The sequence below is a fragment of the Pteropus medius genome, unplaced genomic scaffold (assembly GCF_902729225.1).
Source record: "Pteropus medius unplaced genomic scaffold, Ma_sr-lr_union100, whole genome shotgun sequence".
In the NCBI taxonomy this organism is placed as follows: Eukaryota; Metazoa; Chordata; class Mammalia; order Chiroptera; family Pteropodidae; genus Pteropus; species Pteropus medius.
Genome location: NW_024346667.1, coordinates 13,012,000 through 13,028,246, shown reverse-complemented (window position 1 = coordinate 13,028,246; position 16,247 = coordinate 13,012,000). Strand labels below are relative to the sequence as shown.

General features: G+C 40.0%; 1 protein-coding gene across 4 annotated transcripts in view; it reads right to left on the bottom strand.

Annotated features, from left to right (window-relative positions):
• Positions 1 to 16,247, bottom strand: part of FDFT1 (farnesyl-diphosphate farnesyltransferase 1) — a 22,767-nt gene extending 6,520 nt beyond the window's left edge. The window contains exons 1-6 of one of the 4 annotated variants that reach the window (XM_039876078.1): positions 15,977 to 16,245; positions 9,355 to 9,452; positions 8,346 to 8,529; positions 5,346 to 5,474; positions 3,813 to 4,004; positions 14 to 190 (exon numbers count right to left, since the gene is read on the bottom strand). In XM_039876078.1, the coding sequence (XP_039732012.1) occupies positions 14 to 190; positions 3,813 to 4,004; positions 5,346 to 5,474; positions 8,346 to 8,529; positions 9,355 to 9,452; positions 15,977 to 16,075 (879 nt within the window). In that variant the 5' untranslated portion in view covers positions 16,076 to 16,245. Of the gene's footprint in view, positions 1 to 13; positions 191 to 3,812; positions 4,005 to 5,345; positions 5,475 to 8,345; positions 8,530 to 8,634; positions 8,660 to 9,354; positions 9,794 to 15,976 lie in introns of those variants that run through there. The other 3 variants (XM_039876079.1, XM_039876077.1, XM_039876080.1) reach the window with 3 other exon arrangements.

The following is a 16,247-nucleotide window of genomic DNA, read 5'->3' as shown; positions in this document are numbered from 1 at the left end:
CCCTATTCCATACCTGTGGAATAGCGCAGAAGTTAAACACACTTTGGTTTCTAAGTCTGGATAGGTAGGTGATGACATCTGGGATGTGGTGTAGTGCACTGGTTATAAGTTCATTCAGACACTGCACAGCTAAGTCAATATTCTCTGGCTTAGTAAAATCACTCAACTTCTTAACATACTTGCTCCAAATCTAGACAGACAAGATTAAAAAACAAGTCACGATGTGCATAGGGAAAGAACATGTAAGCAATAAGAAAGGATCTTTGTGAATAAGAACAATGTACACAGTAAACTCTTAGCTGCTGACTTATCTATGACCAAGAGCAAGTCCATTTTAAGGTCCAATCAGTGGCTATTTATGACAAGTCAGGGTCTAATCACAACCTAAGAGTACAATTAATACGGCATAGACTAAGCAATACTTTGATGACCTCATACTAAAAGGGCCTCCTGTTAACCAGATATGTACAAAATCAGCTACAACAGTACTGCAAGCTAAACATTCTCAAGAGTGCCAGGTCTCCAGTTAATGATTAAGATCACATTCCTAATTCTGATAAAAATGCTGCTGAACATGCAAATCTGGAGAAAATGAGCTGGGTGTATACCAAGAACATTACCACCCTGGATCTTAGCAACTTGAAAGTGAAATAACATCCTCAACTCCAACAGTGGGATTCGTTTGATAATTTTTAACAATATTATTTAGAGGATTCTCTGAAGCAAATAACTTACTTTTATTCTTGGGTAATTATTAAGCTTCCTAAAGAATGACATTTATTATAACTTTATATACTCCCCAAAATAAATGATTAGGCCTAAAAACACTAGGAAATTCTATGGAGAATCAAATTTATTACCATTCTTAAATGTACCTAAACCCACTGAGATTGATGGTACTAGACTGTTCTGCAGAACCTGGAGAAAATACTTAATAAACCCCTATGTATCTATCTTCCAGCTTCAACAATTATTGACATTTGGCCAATCTTGTTCCATCTATATGTCCCCCCACTCCAGCCCTGGGGTTATTTGAAATTAAAGCCCTGATACATCAATTTCTCTACAAATACTTCATTATGGAACCTTTCTTGTACACATATTACATATTATTGTAAAAATTAACAATAAACACTGAATACAAAATATCTAGTTAGTGTTCAAATCATCTCATTGTCTAAATTTTGGTTGATGTCATTTAGGTCTATTCTGCTCAATTTTTATTTCACTCCACAATGTGGGACCCACTCCTGGGAAGAGAATTCTGGCAGCAGCTAAGAGTTTACTGTGAACATTGTTCTTATTCACAAAGATCCTTTCTTATTCAAAGGGGGATAGTCCACTCTAGCTCCTCCAGGCTTTGTCATGGCCCCTCTGCTCACCCACTACTGGGAAAGGAAAACCTCTCCCTATGTCACATGCTCTTCTCAAAGGAGCCCATCCGGCTGTCCAGTGAATACCTGTTGGCCTCTCATTTTCAGGTCTGTTACACACTCCATAGCCAATCCTTGCTTTCCCCTGTGCAGGCTCTGGCAGCAGACAGGTTTTGTTTGTGGTGTATGTGGTGTATGCCTCCACTTTTGTTTTGGAGCTCCTGGGACTGTTGTGTCACTTAGTGCTTTTGTACATTACCAATGGCCTGGATTCTGAGTCTGTTTGTTTAGCTTTTTTTTTTTGGACAAGTTGTTTTATAACTTTTGTGAAAATCTGGGAAAATCCCAAAACTAAGCTGCTGCTGCCACCACCACCATCTTTGCAAAATTCAAAATTCCAGCTAAAAATTGCAGAAAGGATGACAGAAGCAAGACAGCACCATCTGGCATCTCTAAGGATAATGGATCTGGACGGAGACCACCAAGGTAAAGAAAAAGAACTCATAACTTATAAAAAAAAAAAAAGAAAGAAAGAAATAAAGAAAATTATCATTAAATTCTCAACAGCCAGTCTTTAAAGCAAAAGGAAATGGAGTAACACATTTAAGATACTTAAAACTGAACAGAAAATTTTAATCCAGACTGACTTTCAAATATAAAGGACACAGACAAACTATTACCAGTATGTATAAACACAGAGAATTATTGTTCTGATGGGTCTTCCTGTCCACCAGAGCACGAGCCTCAGAAAACCAAAATGACTAGAGACGCCAACATAAAGATGGGTGGTAAGCATAAAACTAAGACTAAACAAGTAGAGAAAGGGTGATATTATAGTAGATAATGGCTAGCAGATCTGACAATTTAGATATAAATACAAGCATAAAAAATTCACATGTACTTTTAGCTCCCCCCAAACTTAACTAGTCGTCCCTTGTTATTGTGGGGGATTGGTCCCTAGACCCCCACAGATACCAAGATCTGCGGATGCTCAAGTTCCTTATGTAAGATGCTCAAGTTCCTTATGTAAAATGATGCAGAACATGACATACAGTTGGCCCTCCACATCCAGATTCCCAACCACAGACTGAAAACAATGTCGGTTGGATTCATGGATGCGAAACCCAGGGATATAGAGGGCTGACCTGACCGTACACGAATGGAAAAAAATCTGCGTATAACCAAAACCGCGCAGTCCAAGCCCATGTTCAAGGGTCAACTGTAGTTCTTTCTGTGCTTCCATTTTACAGAAGAGGGAGGTGAAATGTGCACAGACAGCAGAACTGGTAGTACCCGTGAACCGCACTTGGGTGATGTGCTCATCTGAGGCAGTGTGGTATGCTAGGCAGCCACTGGGCTGGGACCCGAGAGACAGGGGCTTCTCTCGCAGGGTGGCCACTAACTCACTGGGGGTCCTCAGACAGGCCCCTTTTCCCTTCTTGGAGCCATGGTGTCAAAGGAGGGTTGGTCAAGAGCTGTTTGTCATCCCTGGCTATATATTAGTCACCTGGGAAGCTTGAAAAACTATGCTTCTGAGCTCAGGGTACTTCTAATGTGAATTTTTCTTAAGAATAAGACTGATCATCTTTTCAGATGTTTAAGGATCATCTGCATCTTTCTGTGATGCTATCTGTTTTTATCACTTTATCCATTTTTCTACAGGGCACTTGGTCTTTCTTATTTTTTAGTACTTTTTCTTTAAAGATTAACCTTTTATCTGCAGTATAATTTACCAATATTTTCCCACTTTGCCACCTGCCTTTTTTCACTTTAGAAAGCACTTTGTTTTAGGAAACCATTTTATGGAAAGAAAAAGGTAAATGCTGGAATAAAATCAGCAGATAGTCATAAGATTTTCTAGCTTTCTTTCTGAAGAAAATCAATGTCAAAACCTTTTCTTCCCCTATCCACTTTTTAACTGTCAAAGATCAACTCTTATCTCTTAAAATGAACATCTGTAGTTTTTGCCTATCTAGCATCCTTTCCCTCTTCTTTCTTTTAATCTTTCTTCCTTGGGGGAATCCATTCTATGTGCATTGGGCAGACATAATCCAAGCCTGGTCAGAGTACTCAGCCCTCTGGCACAGTAACTGGTTATAAAGGATGGCAATAGGAACCAAGCCATACCAATCAAACCTTCCTAAGGACATTTTTGTTAAACTAGTAGGTTGTGAGTCATGGGTTATTATATCTACTACTTGGAGAATGCCTGTCAAAAGAGAGAAAGAAAGAACACAAAGACTGATTACAGAATCTGAACCCCTGGTTTCAGCCAGTCTACCTACAGGAAGCAAACTAAATCTTAACCTACTTTATATATACCTTTTATGTTGCCGAAGGTAGTTTGATTTACATTTCTGTCACTTGCAACCAAAAAGATTTAATGGTTTTCAGAAAGTGTTTAAAATTAATTTTCCCCAAATCCCCTGAATTTGTTACCTCTTGAGGCCAAAACTCTCTTCCTTCTTGCTGATCTTCCAGATAATCACGAATGATGTTTGTTTTCTGCAGAAACAGGCCCATAGAGTTGGCACGCTCTGTGTCTTCACCAACTAAGGGGTCTTCTAACTCTGAGGCTGAGAACAGTCGGGAAAGGCCAATTCCTACCAGCCCAGCAACATAGTGACAGTACTGTAAAAGATTGAAGTAGTTCAATAAGAAAACTTTTACTAAAATGGTTTCCTGATAGACCTACACAGCAGAAAAGGAAGTTATTATACAGATAACCAGTGCTGGTTCTTGGCCAGTTTTATCTTTAAATTTAAATTCATAAACTGATATTCTAGCAGCAATCACATACATGCTCACTTGGGGAGCATCAACCCAGGAGCAGTTCCAACGATGTTGCTATTGAGTTCTGAAGCTTGAAAAATTAAGAGGCCAGGCCTTGGACCTGTACTCACTAAATGAATATGAAGTAGCTTGCTCTTGATATACTAACCTACACACTGTTAAAGATACAAAATACATACATAGTTTAGATGTTTAAAATGCCAGTTGCTTCTACTGGGATAATAAGTCTTACAATGCCATTCCTATGGAAAATGGGCAAGCCCCACCCCACCACCCTGCATTCTGTTAGTTAGTTTAGTCTTTATAGTCAATTAGATCGCTTGTCTAGATAAGCACTCTCTCCCAGTTCCCTAACTCCTAACTTGGTCTATATCCTTTATAGCTGCTGGTCAGGAATAAACTGGCCAAAAAAAAAGCCACTGCAATTTTATTTGCCACTTCATCTGCTCTCATAGCCCTTCCAGATATTATGTCTCCTGAGGAAGACAGCCTCACCCTTGCTCAGCCCCACACATATTTGTTTATAACCAACAAATGAATTGTGGGGGTGGGGGATGTCAAGAAACTTAGAATATCTCGTATTGTCTTATTTCTGTAAGGAGATGATGGGAAAGGAAGAAGTAAGGTATTAGAGAGATGCTTACCTCTTAGTATAATACATCCATAATCCAAAGTTAATACCTGTGGATTTTTATGAACTACTTTTATTTCTAAGGAAATGGACACATAACAGTTTAAAGTTCATCTTGTGCTAAGATGGAACTGAAATGACTCAGATACTAAGGTATGTATACACACACTTGGTCATAGAAAAGACGAAAATAACAAAAAACATTTTAAAATATGAAAATTGTTATCTATTACCTGAAGTAATTTAATCATTTACCTAAAATTTCACAAGTCAGAGAGACTTCTATAAGCTTAATGTCTGTACCTCTGGGATAATTTCTATCTACTTTGGCCTAACTTAATGGCAAACTCTCTAGAGCATCAATTATTTCAAGTATCAAACCATAAGCCCTTATTAAGTATTTATGATGAGACATTCAAGCTAAACAAAAGGGTTGTAAAAGCAGAAATCCTGGATCTGGGGGACAATTTTCTCCTTATTCTGAATTTCACAATGAGTCCTGCTGGCCCTGTCTTATGCACCACACGCTGTTTTATAGGAACACTAACCTGGTCCCATTCCTGTTCAGATGTCACTTGCTTAACCAAAAACTCCGCCATCCCACATCCCATTTTTCGGCAAATGTCAGCAATCACTGTTTGATATTTCTCGGCCAGATTTCTAAACTCAAAAGAGATCTGAAATGGAGATCATAAAGAAAACAGAAAATATGAAATATGTATTTATACTAGGAACCAACATGGTACCTACAAACCATAAAGCAAAGCAAAAGTATAACTTATTAACTAAGACTCTCAAATGATTCATCTATAAACCCAACATCTAGATTATACTAGTTTTCTATATATTGACAATAAATCCAGAAAATTTTATAAATATTAAAATAGAAGGGCCTAAAATGCTAGTTTCTAGACTCAAAAGAAGATTCAGTCTCCCTATTCACTCATCTTTCTGATATATAATAAATGAGATGCACCAACATAAAACGGCATAAGTCTAAGAACTTTAGTTAGAAGGCCTCATTTTAGACAAACCTCGTTAAGTGAAGATTCATTCATACCAAGGTATCAAGCACTTCCTGTGTAACAAGCATTGTCTAGGCACTGAGAAAGACAGCCAGAAATAATCAGAAACTCCTGCGTCTATAGAGTTTATATTCTAGCAAGGAGATCAGACATTTTCTATCATCTGTTCCCAAATTTGTATCACGAAGCTATAGTGTCTCCTGCACTATAAAGCTATACTTTTTTTAACCCCTTAAACACCTATAGTTAGCTCATTCTGAGGACTGACACCCAACATTTTTTTCATAGCCCAAGCTCTAATGTAGGAAAGTACTACTGATGCCTTTAAAATTCATTGCTTCTGCACAAGTATCTTAAGTTCAAAGTATTTATAGGTTTTCAAAATACAATATAAACACATCATGAAACTGCTTATATAAAATGCTATAAAATATTACGATACTAAAAACAGTGAACAGACTTTGTTAAGCATCAGAAGTGTGAGAAATACTTAGTCTGTTTACAGAAAGGTTAGAAAAGGTTCCTCGAGTAACACCTAATTTAAGGACCCAAGGGAAAACCAGCTGGTTGCAGGGCACTAAACAGAATCAGAGCCTAAGAAACTTTAGGATTACAGTACTAAACATCAACTGTTAAACCCAAAAATCCGTAAAATCAACCCAGTATCTCCAGAACACAGTTCTTTCCAGAACAGCTGTTTCAGGGCAAAGCCAGGGTAATTCCTATTGTGGACTAAAACAAATGAGCAACTTTACCAAAGGTTATTTGAATCCCTGAATCTTCCTAAGACCCTGTTCTTTCAACACATCCTTAGCTAAGTCAGTTCTATTTATAAGAGAGGAAAGGCCAGTGAGATGGGGGAGGAGCAGCAGCCTGGGCTCTTAAAAACAAACACTCCAAAATAAACACCTCACAGCTGAATTTAAACCATCCCTCCCTTCAACAACTCTTTGGTACTCATTACATAATTATACAATTCAAAAAATGAAAACAAAAATATCCAGGAAAAAGAGGCAATGAAGAGCTCTGTTTTCCCAGAAATCTGAGAGGGGGAGAGGGCATTGCTGACTTGCTCCACACTTGGCGCCCCATTTGACACATTCCCTATGAATAATAACAAGCTCTGCCAAATAAAGTGAGCCAGGAGGGCTTTTTCTTATCCCTCCAGGTGATTCTGATCCACAACTACAGATTTCTAGGTCCTTGGGGTACTCTCTGATCACTCCAAGTACATGAAGGAAGGGTACCAGGGTGAGTCCACCAGCATAATGGACAAAAGTGTGAGCCTTAATTCCTCACCAATTTTTTTTCACAGATTCTTTTTCTTTCTTCTTTTGTGTTGTGTACTGTATTGACTCCACCTGATTATTCGTCATAGATTTTTTTGGTTTGTACTGATTTTTGGCTTTGACATTTAAGATGTAATCTCAGTGATCTGAAATGGCCCTTGCTCCAAAGGAGTCCTTCTCAGTCTTTTGCAATGGGTGGATTCCTCCCCTCTCCACTGAGGAATATAGATTTGTTTCAATAGGAAGAGCCACAATAAGGACTATTCTTCCTCCAAATCCTGGCAACTGTATATAAAAAGAAGAGCTTCTTTGGTCTGTTAGGTAACATGAGACTTGGCTAAATCACTTATTTGTGATAAGACATGCAAGTTCCAAAAAAGCAGGACCCGGTCCCATGTATCACATAAACTTGTAGGATTTTCTAAAGCTCGAGATTTTAATTTAATAATCCACTTTACTCCAAGAAATGGACTGAATACCTAATATTTCTAGAATATTTAGTATGCAGCAGGCACTATTATAAATACTTTTTACATGTAAACTTATTCAATCCTCATAGCTAACTTTACAAATGAGGAAACTGAGGCATCAAGCAATTAAAGAACTTGTCCAGAATCACACACGGCTGGAAAGAATCAGAGAGCTGGAAGCGGCAGATGCTCATCCTGCATCTCAGTCTTCACCACAGCTGCTTGCTCCCTACACCATAGCTGCTACTCATCATGAGCAATATGTCCACACTACCAGGCTTAGAGCACCCAAGAAGGCAGCAGTGCTACATACTGAGGCTGCATTATGTAGGCAATAGGTTTTGTTGAGCTAGACTGAGAATCTATCTTTTAAGACACTGGAACTTGAATGCATCTTTCCACAGGAATAAACACTGGACTTCCAAACATATACTACTAATAATAGTAGCTAATGTCATTCTAAGAGATTTATCTATATTAATTCTTTTAACCCTCATAGCAATACTATGAGGTAGGCACTATTATTGCCTCTTATTTTATAGGTTAAAAAAATGAGGCACAAACAGGCTGCTTAAGTACCAGTTAATAACTGGTAGAGTTGGGATTCCAACACAGGCAGTCTGGCTTCAGAATCTTAACCATCCCATTATAGTATGCTGCCCTCAGACTGCTTGTTTTATTGTTCTCTACAGGTATGTACGCTGGCTGACATTACATCAATTATAAGCACAACCCTATGCAGAAGAGATCTGTAATTCCACTACCGTTGGGAAATCCTCCAGCACTTGTCGATCCCTCTCTTTGCTCTCCATGAAGCACCAGTTGGGTTCATAAAGGTAAGAGTGAAAGTTTTGTAACATTGGGACCTTTACTTCTAGATTGATGGTCATGTCATCTTCCAGAGTGTCCAGAGCTCGGAGAACCAGATAAAATATGCATACTGCATTGCTGTAAAAAAGAAAGAACTATTAATATATTGGAACAAACTTCCAAGATATTTATTTTAAAATAGCTTCTTATGTATGCTAGACCGTTTTCTAAACCCTCTTATACCTTTAACTCTGCAGAACTATGAAAGAACATCCAAAGCCTTTTATACTTGAGACATCTTAGTTTTCTTTTCTTGGATGGGAGCAATGAACTTCTGTAGTTAAATTATAAAAAAAGAAATTAAAAAAAAAAAACATATCACTTGGATGGCACTACTACTCCCAGAATGAGTTACATTTAACTAATGTAGAACAACTGTACAAAGGCCAACAGACCCAGTGTTTAGATGGAATACTTGCAGATAAAAAAGTCAAAAGACCCAACTTCTCCGTATAAATACTACCAAGCATAAAGGCAACTGGTCTAAATTCATGGATTTATGTAATCTGCACAGAGGCGATCTGGAAAAAATTAACACAGTATACTAGAAACGCAAAGGAGCATCAGGGAAGCCAAGAAAAATGCATGACCTGTTCAAAGGCAGGTTCGGCTGCCAGGACTAAAAAAGGTTAATAAACACCCCCCTCCGTCCCCTCCCTGAAAGAGCTGGGCCTGCCAGGGCACTATTAGATGGTGAGGTGCCTGGAAGGGCAACCTAAAGTAAATACATAGGCGTTTCAACAAGAAACATTCCCTTCACTCGAGTAGAGCATGTTCTGCTTAAGCCACGAAGGCACAGAGACCCAACGGTTAGGAGCTATGTCAAACAGCTTCAAATGACTCAAAGTCCTCTAGAAAAAAGCTTTCGTCTCCTACGTCAAAGGAACTGCCTCTGACACTTACCGCATTTCCCCATCCAGCGCCTGGATAACAGCTGCGAAACTGCGACTAGTCTGACGCAGATACTTGTAACAAGTTTTCAAGCTGCTGCTGAGCGAATCCTGAGGGCAGAGAAGACACGCGGAGGTGGGAGACGTAGAGGAGCAAGAGTGGGATTGGGGCAAATGGCCGGCAGCCGTCGGGCTCCACAGCCTACGGCAGACGCCCTCTCCCCGCGGCCAGTCCTTGGAGGGCCAGGTGGCGGGAGGCAGTGAGCAGCCTCGCGGGGAGATGCCAGTGCTCGTGACCCTGGGCGCAGCGGTGGGGCTCAGCACCAAGGTCCGCTTGAAGAGGGACATGGCCTTGATGCCGCAGGCGGCTGCGGCCATGAGAAAAGCGAGACCAGCGCAGTTTTTCCTCCCGACCCAAGCGGAGCTGGGAAGCGCCCACCGAGGGGTGGGGCGGCTCTCCCGCCACCCCAATAGGCTTGGGGCTGGCTGAGCTTGGAGCGGGCTGTCCACCGGACCCGCCCACTCCACCCATGAGGCCCGCCGCCGACCCAGAGGTTGCCCCGCCTCCACGGTTGGCCCCGCCCCATACTCCCGGCTTGCAACTCCTTAGCCACTCAGCCACCTTCCTCTCCGTCTTCCCCTTCTCCCCGAACCCACAGGATGCTAGCAGAAACCAGTCCACTTTTGAGAAGCTTGCTTTTCCTCCTCGTGACAGCATCTCTCCTTGACCAAACTTTAGTCAAGATCCCTAAATTTTCTACCATGGATGCATACTATTTAGTCAAAATAACAAAGCTTAAAAAAAAAAAAAAGAAAAAAAAACATGAGAATTTTACTGCCATGTTCAATAAAAAATTATTAATAAAAATTAGCATATACTGAGCACCACAAATTAAGAAAATCATTAGTAGTGTCTGGCATATAAAAATACTCAGTGAAGGTTTGATGAATAAATTAACACATTCAGAACATTTAAAAAAGATTCACCAACTCCTTTCCTCTCAAAATGTGAAGGCAAGACTTCACAGTAAAATAAAAGAAACAATAAGAGCTATTTACTGAGCTCCATGCCAGCTCTTCGCATAAACTGCTGTTATCAGGCCACAATGATTCCTTTTTGCATTGCCAGATGTTTTAATCCTCAGCTACAACTGATGGTTTGGGGGCTGATATCTCCCTGAGTTGCAATACACACAATAGTGCAGTCACACGGGTTCTGAAAAGCAACACTCTTAAAGAACACTACCCTCCTCTCTTTTCCAACACACCTCTTTCACTCTTAAAAGTGATCAAGGTCAATAAATCACTTCCTTATCTCCTTCCCCCATCATTCTTTTTCCAGTCACCTATTTGTTTCAGTATCTCACCCTGTAACAATAAATTTCCTCAACTTACCAAGATACAGGAAGCTATAGCTATTAAACACACTATGGGAAACACTACTCACTAAAAATTTCCACTGCTTGATTCCCATAAGCTGAGGCTGCAGGAGCTAAAGCTACTGCAGCCTGTCCCTAGAGCATCCTGATGTTTTCCACTGCTAAGATGCTACACACTTCCAAGAACTCTCAGGTGAGCGCAAAGAGGGATGAAGGGCACGTAAAGGAAGAATGTGCAGTGGCTAGAAACAAGACTGAACTCCTGGGACTTGTCTCAAGCTGAAAGACAGTTCTGCAAGTGAACAGCTACCAACCCTCCCCACGGCTTTCCATTAAGACTTTAAGTAATACAGTTTCTCTCAGAAGGGGGAAAAACCCACAAACTTTGGAACTGAATTTATATAACAAGATTAATAACTGCCACTTACTGGGCAGCTACCTACTTGCCAAGCACAATACAAACATTACTGACTTAACCTGCTGTACCTCTTAAATCCTCAAAATACCCTTTAAGGAAGTTACTACAGACCTACAATCAACCTGAAATCTTCATGGCCAGATGTATAGTAGAATTCAGATATTTTTGTGTTTTAGAAAACAAGCAATAAAATACATAGATAGCCCCAGTCACTATGGAGCAGCATCCCATAACTGGTTTTAACATTTCTTCAGCATAACATTTGAATATACCAAGCAGGATCACTTCAATTCAAAGTAAATTTTTTGCTGCCATATGGTCTTGAGCCCAACTTATGAAAAAACTGGTTTTCAGATCATTTTGGAATTTGGAAATAGTAGTTAAACAACTGAGCTGGTATCTATTTTACAGGTGAACAAACTGTTGCACAAAGGTTGTTACCAAAAGTTATTCAGCTAGTTAGTTAAGTCAGGATTTAGAAATGACAGAAGCCAGAATTGCATCATTATAAAACGCCTGCTTTCCCATTGAGTGCCCTCAGTGATGTCACAACTTGCAGGTGGCAGTATGCCCCTAGACTTACTGATATGCTCCTAAAAATTCAGTATAAATCAAGTTTACCAAACTCTGAATTCCTACAGCTAAATACTTTTGTGACAGAAATATTCGGCCCTCAAGATCTGCTAAGTGTATATTTTTTCCCCAGCTTCTTTGTTACTTACGAGAGAAACTAAGATGTCAAGTGAGGGAAAATGGATTTTCCTGTTTCCTCTAATTAGAGATCCACTCAAGCGTGGCTCATGGGAGTTAAAAAGGGCTCAGAAAAACTGCAACTGGCAAAACAAATAATATTGTATTTTCATCAAATCTTAGAGCTAGAAGAGTTGGAATAATCTGTCTCACTTTTTAAAAAACTCAAAAGTTTTTCACTTTTGAGTTTTGATACTGTGAAAAGTCTTTCTCCTATCCCCTTATCAAGACCACCCATTCCCCCATTCCTCTAGAAGGTAATCAATGACACCAGTTTTTCCAACGGACTCATTTTGTAGAAAGAAAAATGAGAGGCAGAGAAGTCAAGTCTCTGGAGCCAACCCTATAAATTGTGTTCCCTGATTCAGATGCCCAGAACCCTTGCCCTATTATTTTTCTTTGTAGTACTTAACTATACCTGAAATATCATGTTTGAGATAGCTGTTGAAATATCCTCTCTCTTCCACTAGAATATAAGGTTCATAAAAGCAAGATCTTCATCTACCTTGTTCACTGTTGTATCTCCAGCACCTAAAACAGAATCTGGGCTGTCACATGTTTGTTGAATGAATGAAGGAAGGAAGGGGTGGCGGTGGGGTGTGTGTGTAGAATAGGTAGGTAGGAAGGTAGCTAATACACAGAATTGAGAATTGAAGAAGGGAATGGAATCAGAGTGCCTGTTATGTGTTGGGAGCACATGTGACAGTGCTGGCATCTGATCTGCTGTCTAGGACTAGTCAAAGCTTATGCTCTTTACCCAGGTGGTCTTCAAACTAAAGCATGGAGGTTTTCAGACAAGCCTGGAATGGCATCTTGGAACCACTGCTTGGGAGCTGTGTGACCTCACCAAAGTTATTTAATTACCCGATGCCACCAGTTCCTAATCTATAAAATGGCAGTGATAATAGGAACATTTCTTTAGGATTGTTATCAAGATTGACTAGGTGTGGTAAGTTACAAAATGGCCACAAAAGTTTGTGGCTCCTTCCATCAGGAGATGGGATCTTTCTCCACCTACTTGAATCTGGGCTTCCTTTGTGACTTTTTCTAGCCAACAAGACAGTAGCAAACGTAACTCAAGCAGAGGCTTGAAAAGCGTGTGCATACTGGGGTGTGCGCTCTTCCAGGCTCCTGCTAGATGATGAGACACATATGTCCTGGTCACCCCTTCACACTGCAGCCTACAGACTGCTAACCATCAGATTGTCAAGCCCATACCATCTGGTCAGCTGAACAAACCCAGTAGTAATCAACCAAGCTGGCCTAGACCAGAACTTCCCACCTCTCCTAAAGTTGAATCTGGACAATCCTCTGCTTAATGTGGTGGTCTATTGCCTTAATGATAAGCAGAATGGTGGAGTTAAGAGAGTGAGCTGTGGATTCAGACTGCCAAGGTCAAAGATAGGCTCCACCACACAATAGCTGTTGGACCTCAGGCAATTAATTAACTTCTCTGTGCCTGTTCTTCATTTATAAAACAGGAAAAATTATAGCAGCTTCTTCACAGGGTTACTGGAAAGTTTAAATAACAGATGTAAGGTGTTCAAAATAGTTCTTGGCACACAGCAATAGCTCAATAAATATTAGCCATTATTATGACACCCTTTATCTAAATGGTAAAAACTTAGGTTTAAAAAGCCTTTCGGCAAGGTACCATCAAGATGGAAGACTAGGTCCTGAACAAGTACAATGAGGGATCTTGACTGACCACAATTCTGTGATAAGACTGCCTTAAAATAAAAAAAAAAAAAAAAAGAACACTGACGTGGGGGTGGGGGAGATGAAAAAGGACTTTTATTTGTATCTGGACATATTATTTCTTAACAAGAACAAAAAAGAAGCAAATATAGCTAAAACTTAATATATATAGTTAATTTTAGAGATAGACACAAAATGGTTTGTTATAGTATTTTCAGTATTTTTCTATTTATTTGAAATATTTTAAATAAAATACATTTTTTAAAGTTAAAGCAATCTTAACCTATGTTAACTAGAAATACAACATCCGTAAGAAAGGAATTTAAAGTCTTGAAATGACCAGAAGTACTGTTCAATTTTGAACAATAGACTTTAAAGGAAGAGAGACCAAGTTGGTAAATGATCTGGAAAGAGCAACACATAACAAATGCAAGAATACAAAACATTTGGCTTCTATATCAATATTCTTAGAGAGAATATAAGTTTTCTTAAAACACTTCAAATGCTGTATTACAAAACAAGGATTAGATTCCCTGGCTCCAGCAAGAGAACAAAGTTCAGCTCACTATAAAGTAACACTGCCTAAAAACCAGAACTGTCAGGGGATGGAGTAGGTAGGCTGTCTCCAGAGGTAGTGACTTACAGGAGGCCTTCAAGAAGACCGTGCAACCTGGATTGTAAAGTGACTACCTGTTTTGTCACAGATCTCTGGAAGAATGTGATAACAGTGGACACCATTCTCCTTCCCCCAAATGCTCAAATATACAATAGCAAAAATATTTGCAAATAACTTCAGGAAAGCTCCAAGAACTTTTAGTAATAAGCTCTAATTAAACTAATATCCTTTGAGCAAGGTGCAAGAACAATTTAAAGCTGTATTTCCTTCAGGCATTCCTCAAAAGATTAATCTCCTTTCTTGACCATAAGTGATATTGCTCATCTGTGAATTTCCTTATGGCATTTATTATAATCTGGTATTTACTTACATTTATCTTGTTTAAAAAGCTATATGTTTCTTGAGAGTAGTGTACCCACCTTTAGTTCATTCATTCACTGAAGGTACATCAAACAAGATTATTTTCAAATTGTTTCAAATATAGAATCTTAAATCTGAAAGGGACTTGGGGAAGATAAAACCAATACACAACCACAATACAAGACTATGAGACTGAGATAAAGTAAAACAGTGTTAAAGAAAATAGTTGAGGGACCTTCACAGGTGACATGAAAAGGCATCTCGTGATGGTGTGGTGCCTACCTAAATTTTCTATGGACAATTTTACATTTTATTAACCTGACAAGATGGTGAGCTCTTTAAGTGTCTTATTTGTTTTTACATGCCATCTGGCCATGCTGCACCCACTATAATGCCTAGAACAGAATGGGTATTTAATAAATGTCTGCTGAATAGTCAATAGAGGTGATACTGAAGCTAGATCTTGAAGGATGAGGAGGATTCTGAGTTACAAGACAAAGGGAAAAATTTTTTTCTGATGGAAAACTAAAGTGTTTTAATAAAGGACACGGATAAAGGGTACATTTAAACAAAGAACAGTGTTCGACTGTGATATATCCACTGGGAAATAGAATTTAAAACTTTTAATACAACTCATTAATTCTGCTGAAAGGAATAATTTTCTTGTTGAAATAAATACCTTGTTGAAATAAATAACTTTCATTTAACAAAGGGTACTGGAATGAGGCAGATGAAAAATGAACAAATAAAACCAGGTCTGGTCTTCAAGAAGCCAAAAATGTAGCTAATCCACAGACATACAGAAGAAGCTGTTAGAGTAAATACGTGTTTAAAAAAAACTGAGGAAAAAGAGATTGATCAGACTGCAGAAAATTGAAGTAAGCTTCTGGAGGAGATGGCGTAACAGAAAACTGGATGAGTCAGGTTTCATTCTAGAAAAGGTATTCGCATGATAATGTTTACATAATTAATTTTGTTCACAATCCTCTCAAAGGTCCTCGCCCACTTATACTGCCCATATAATCTGTTTTGGAAACCACGTATTAGAACATAAGTAAACGTCAGTGCTCACGGAAAGAACGAAACATTAAGCAAAACTACCTGAAAACCAATGTCTTGACAGAGCAGGAACATCTTAAGCAGTAAGACAACTTGAGGGAGGAGGGGGGCCTGCCTAGGGAGCCAAGCCAGCTGGGCCCGGCGCTGGGTTAAGGAGAATGAACCGGGCTGGGCGAGTGGGGCTGGCTGACCGGGCGCGGGTCTGCTCCCGGAGGGAAGGAGGGAGTCTGTGGCGTTTGGTACCCGCTCGCCGCGTCCCTTGCTCCCGATTTTGGGCCCTCCGCACCGGGCCCGAAGGGCGCCCGCCGCGCTGCCGCGCGCACAGTCTCCGACCTGGCAGGGATGCTTGGCTCACCTGATCCATCTTGGGTATCACCTTATACCAGCCCCCCATCTGGAAGCGCAATAGGTTGTAGAACTCCTCGGGGTGCCCCAAACACTTCACGAACTCCATGCTGGCCGTAAGCGATCGGGCCACGGTAGTAACCTAGGGAATACCTCGGACTAGCGCCAGCCCCCACTTAAAAACGGATTACGTAGAGGCTGCGCTACCGGTAAGGTGAGAACCGAGGTGGGCCCAGAGCAGCGACGCCACACCTACTTCCTGCCCATCTCAACAGGACTTG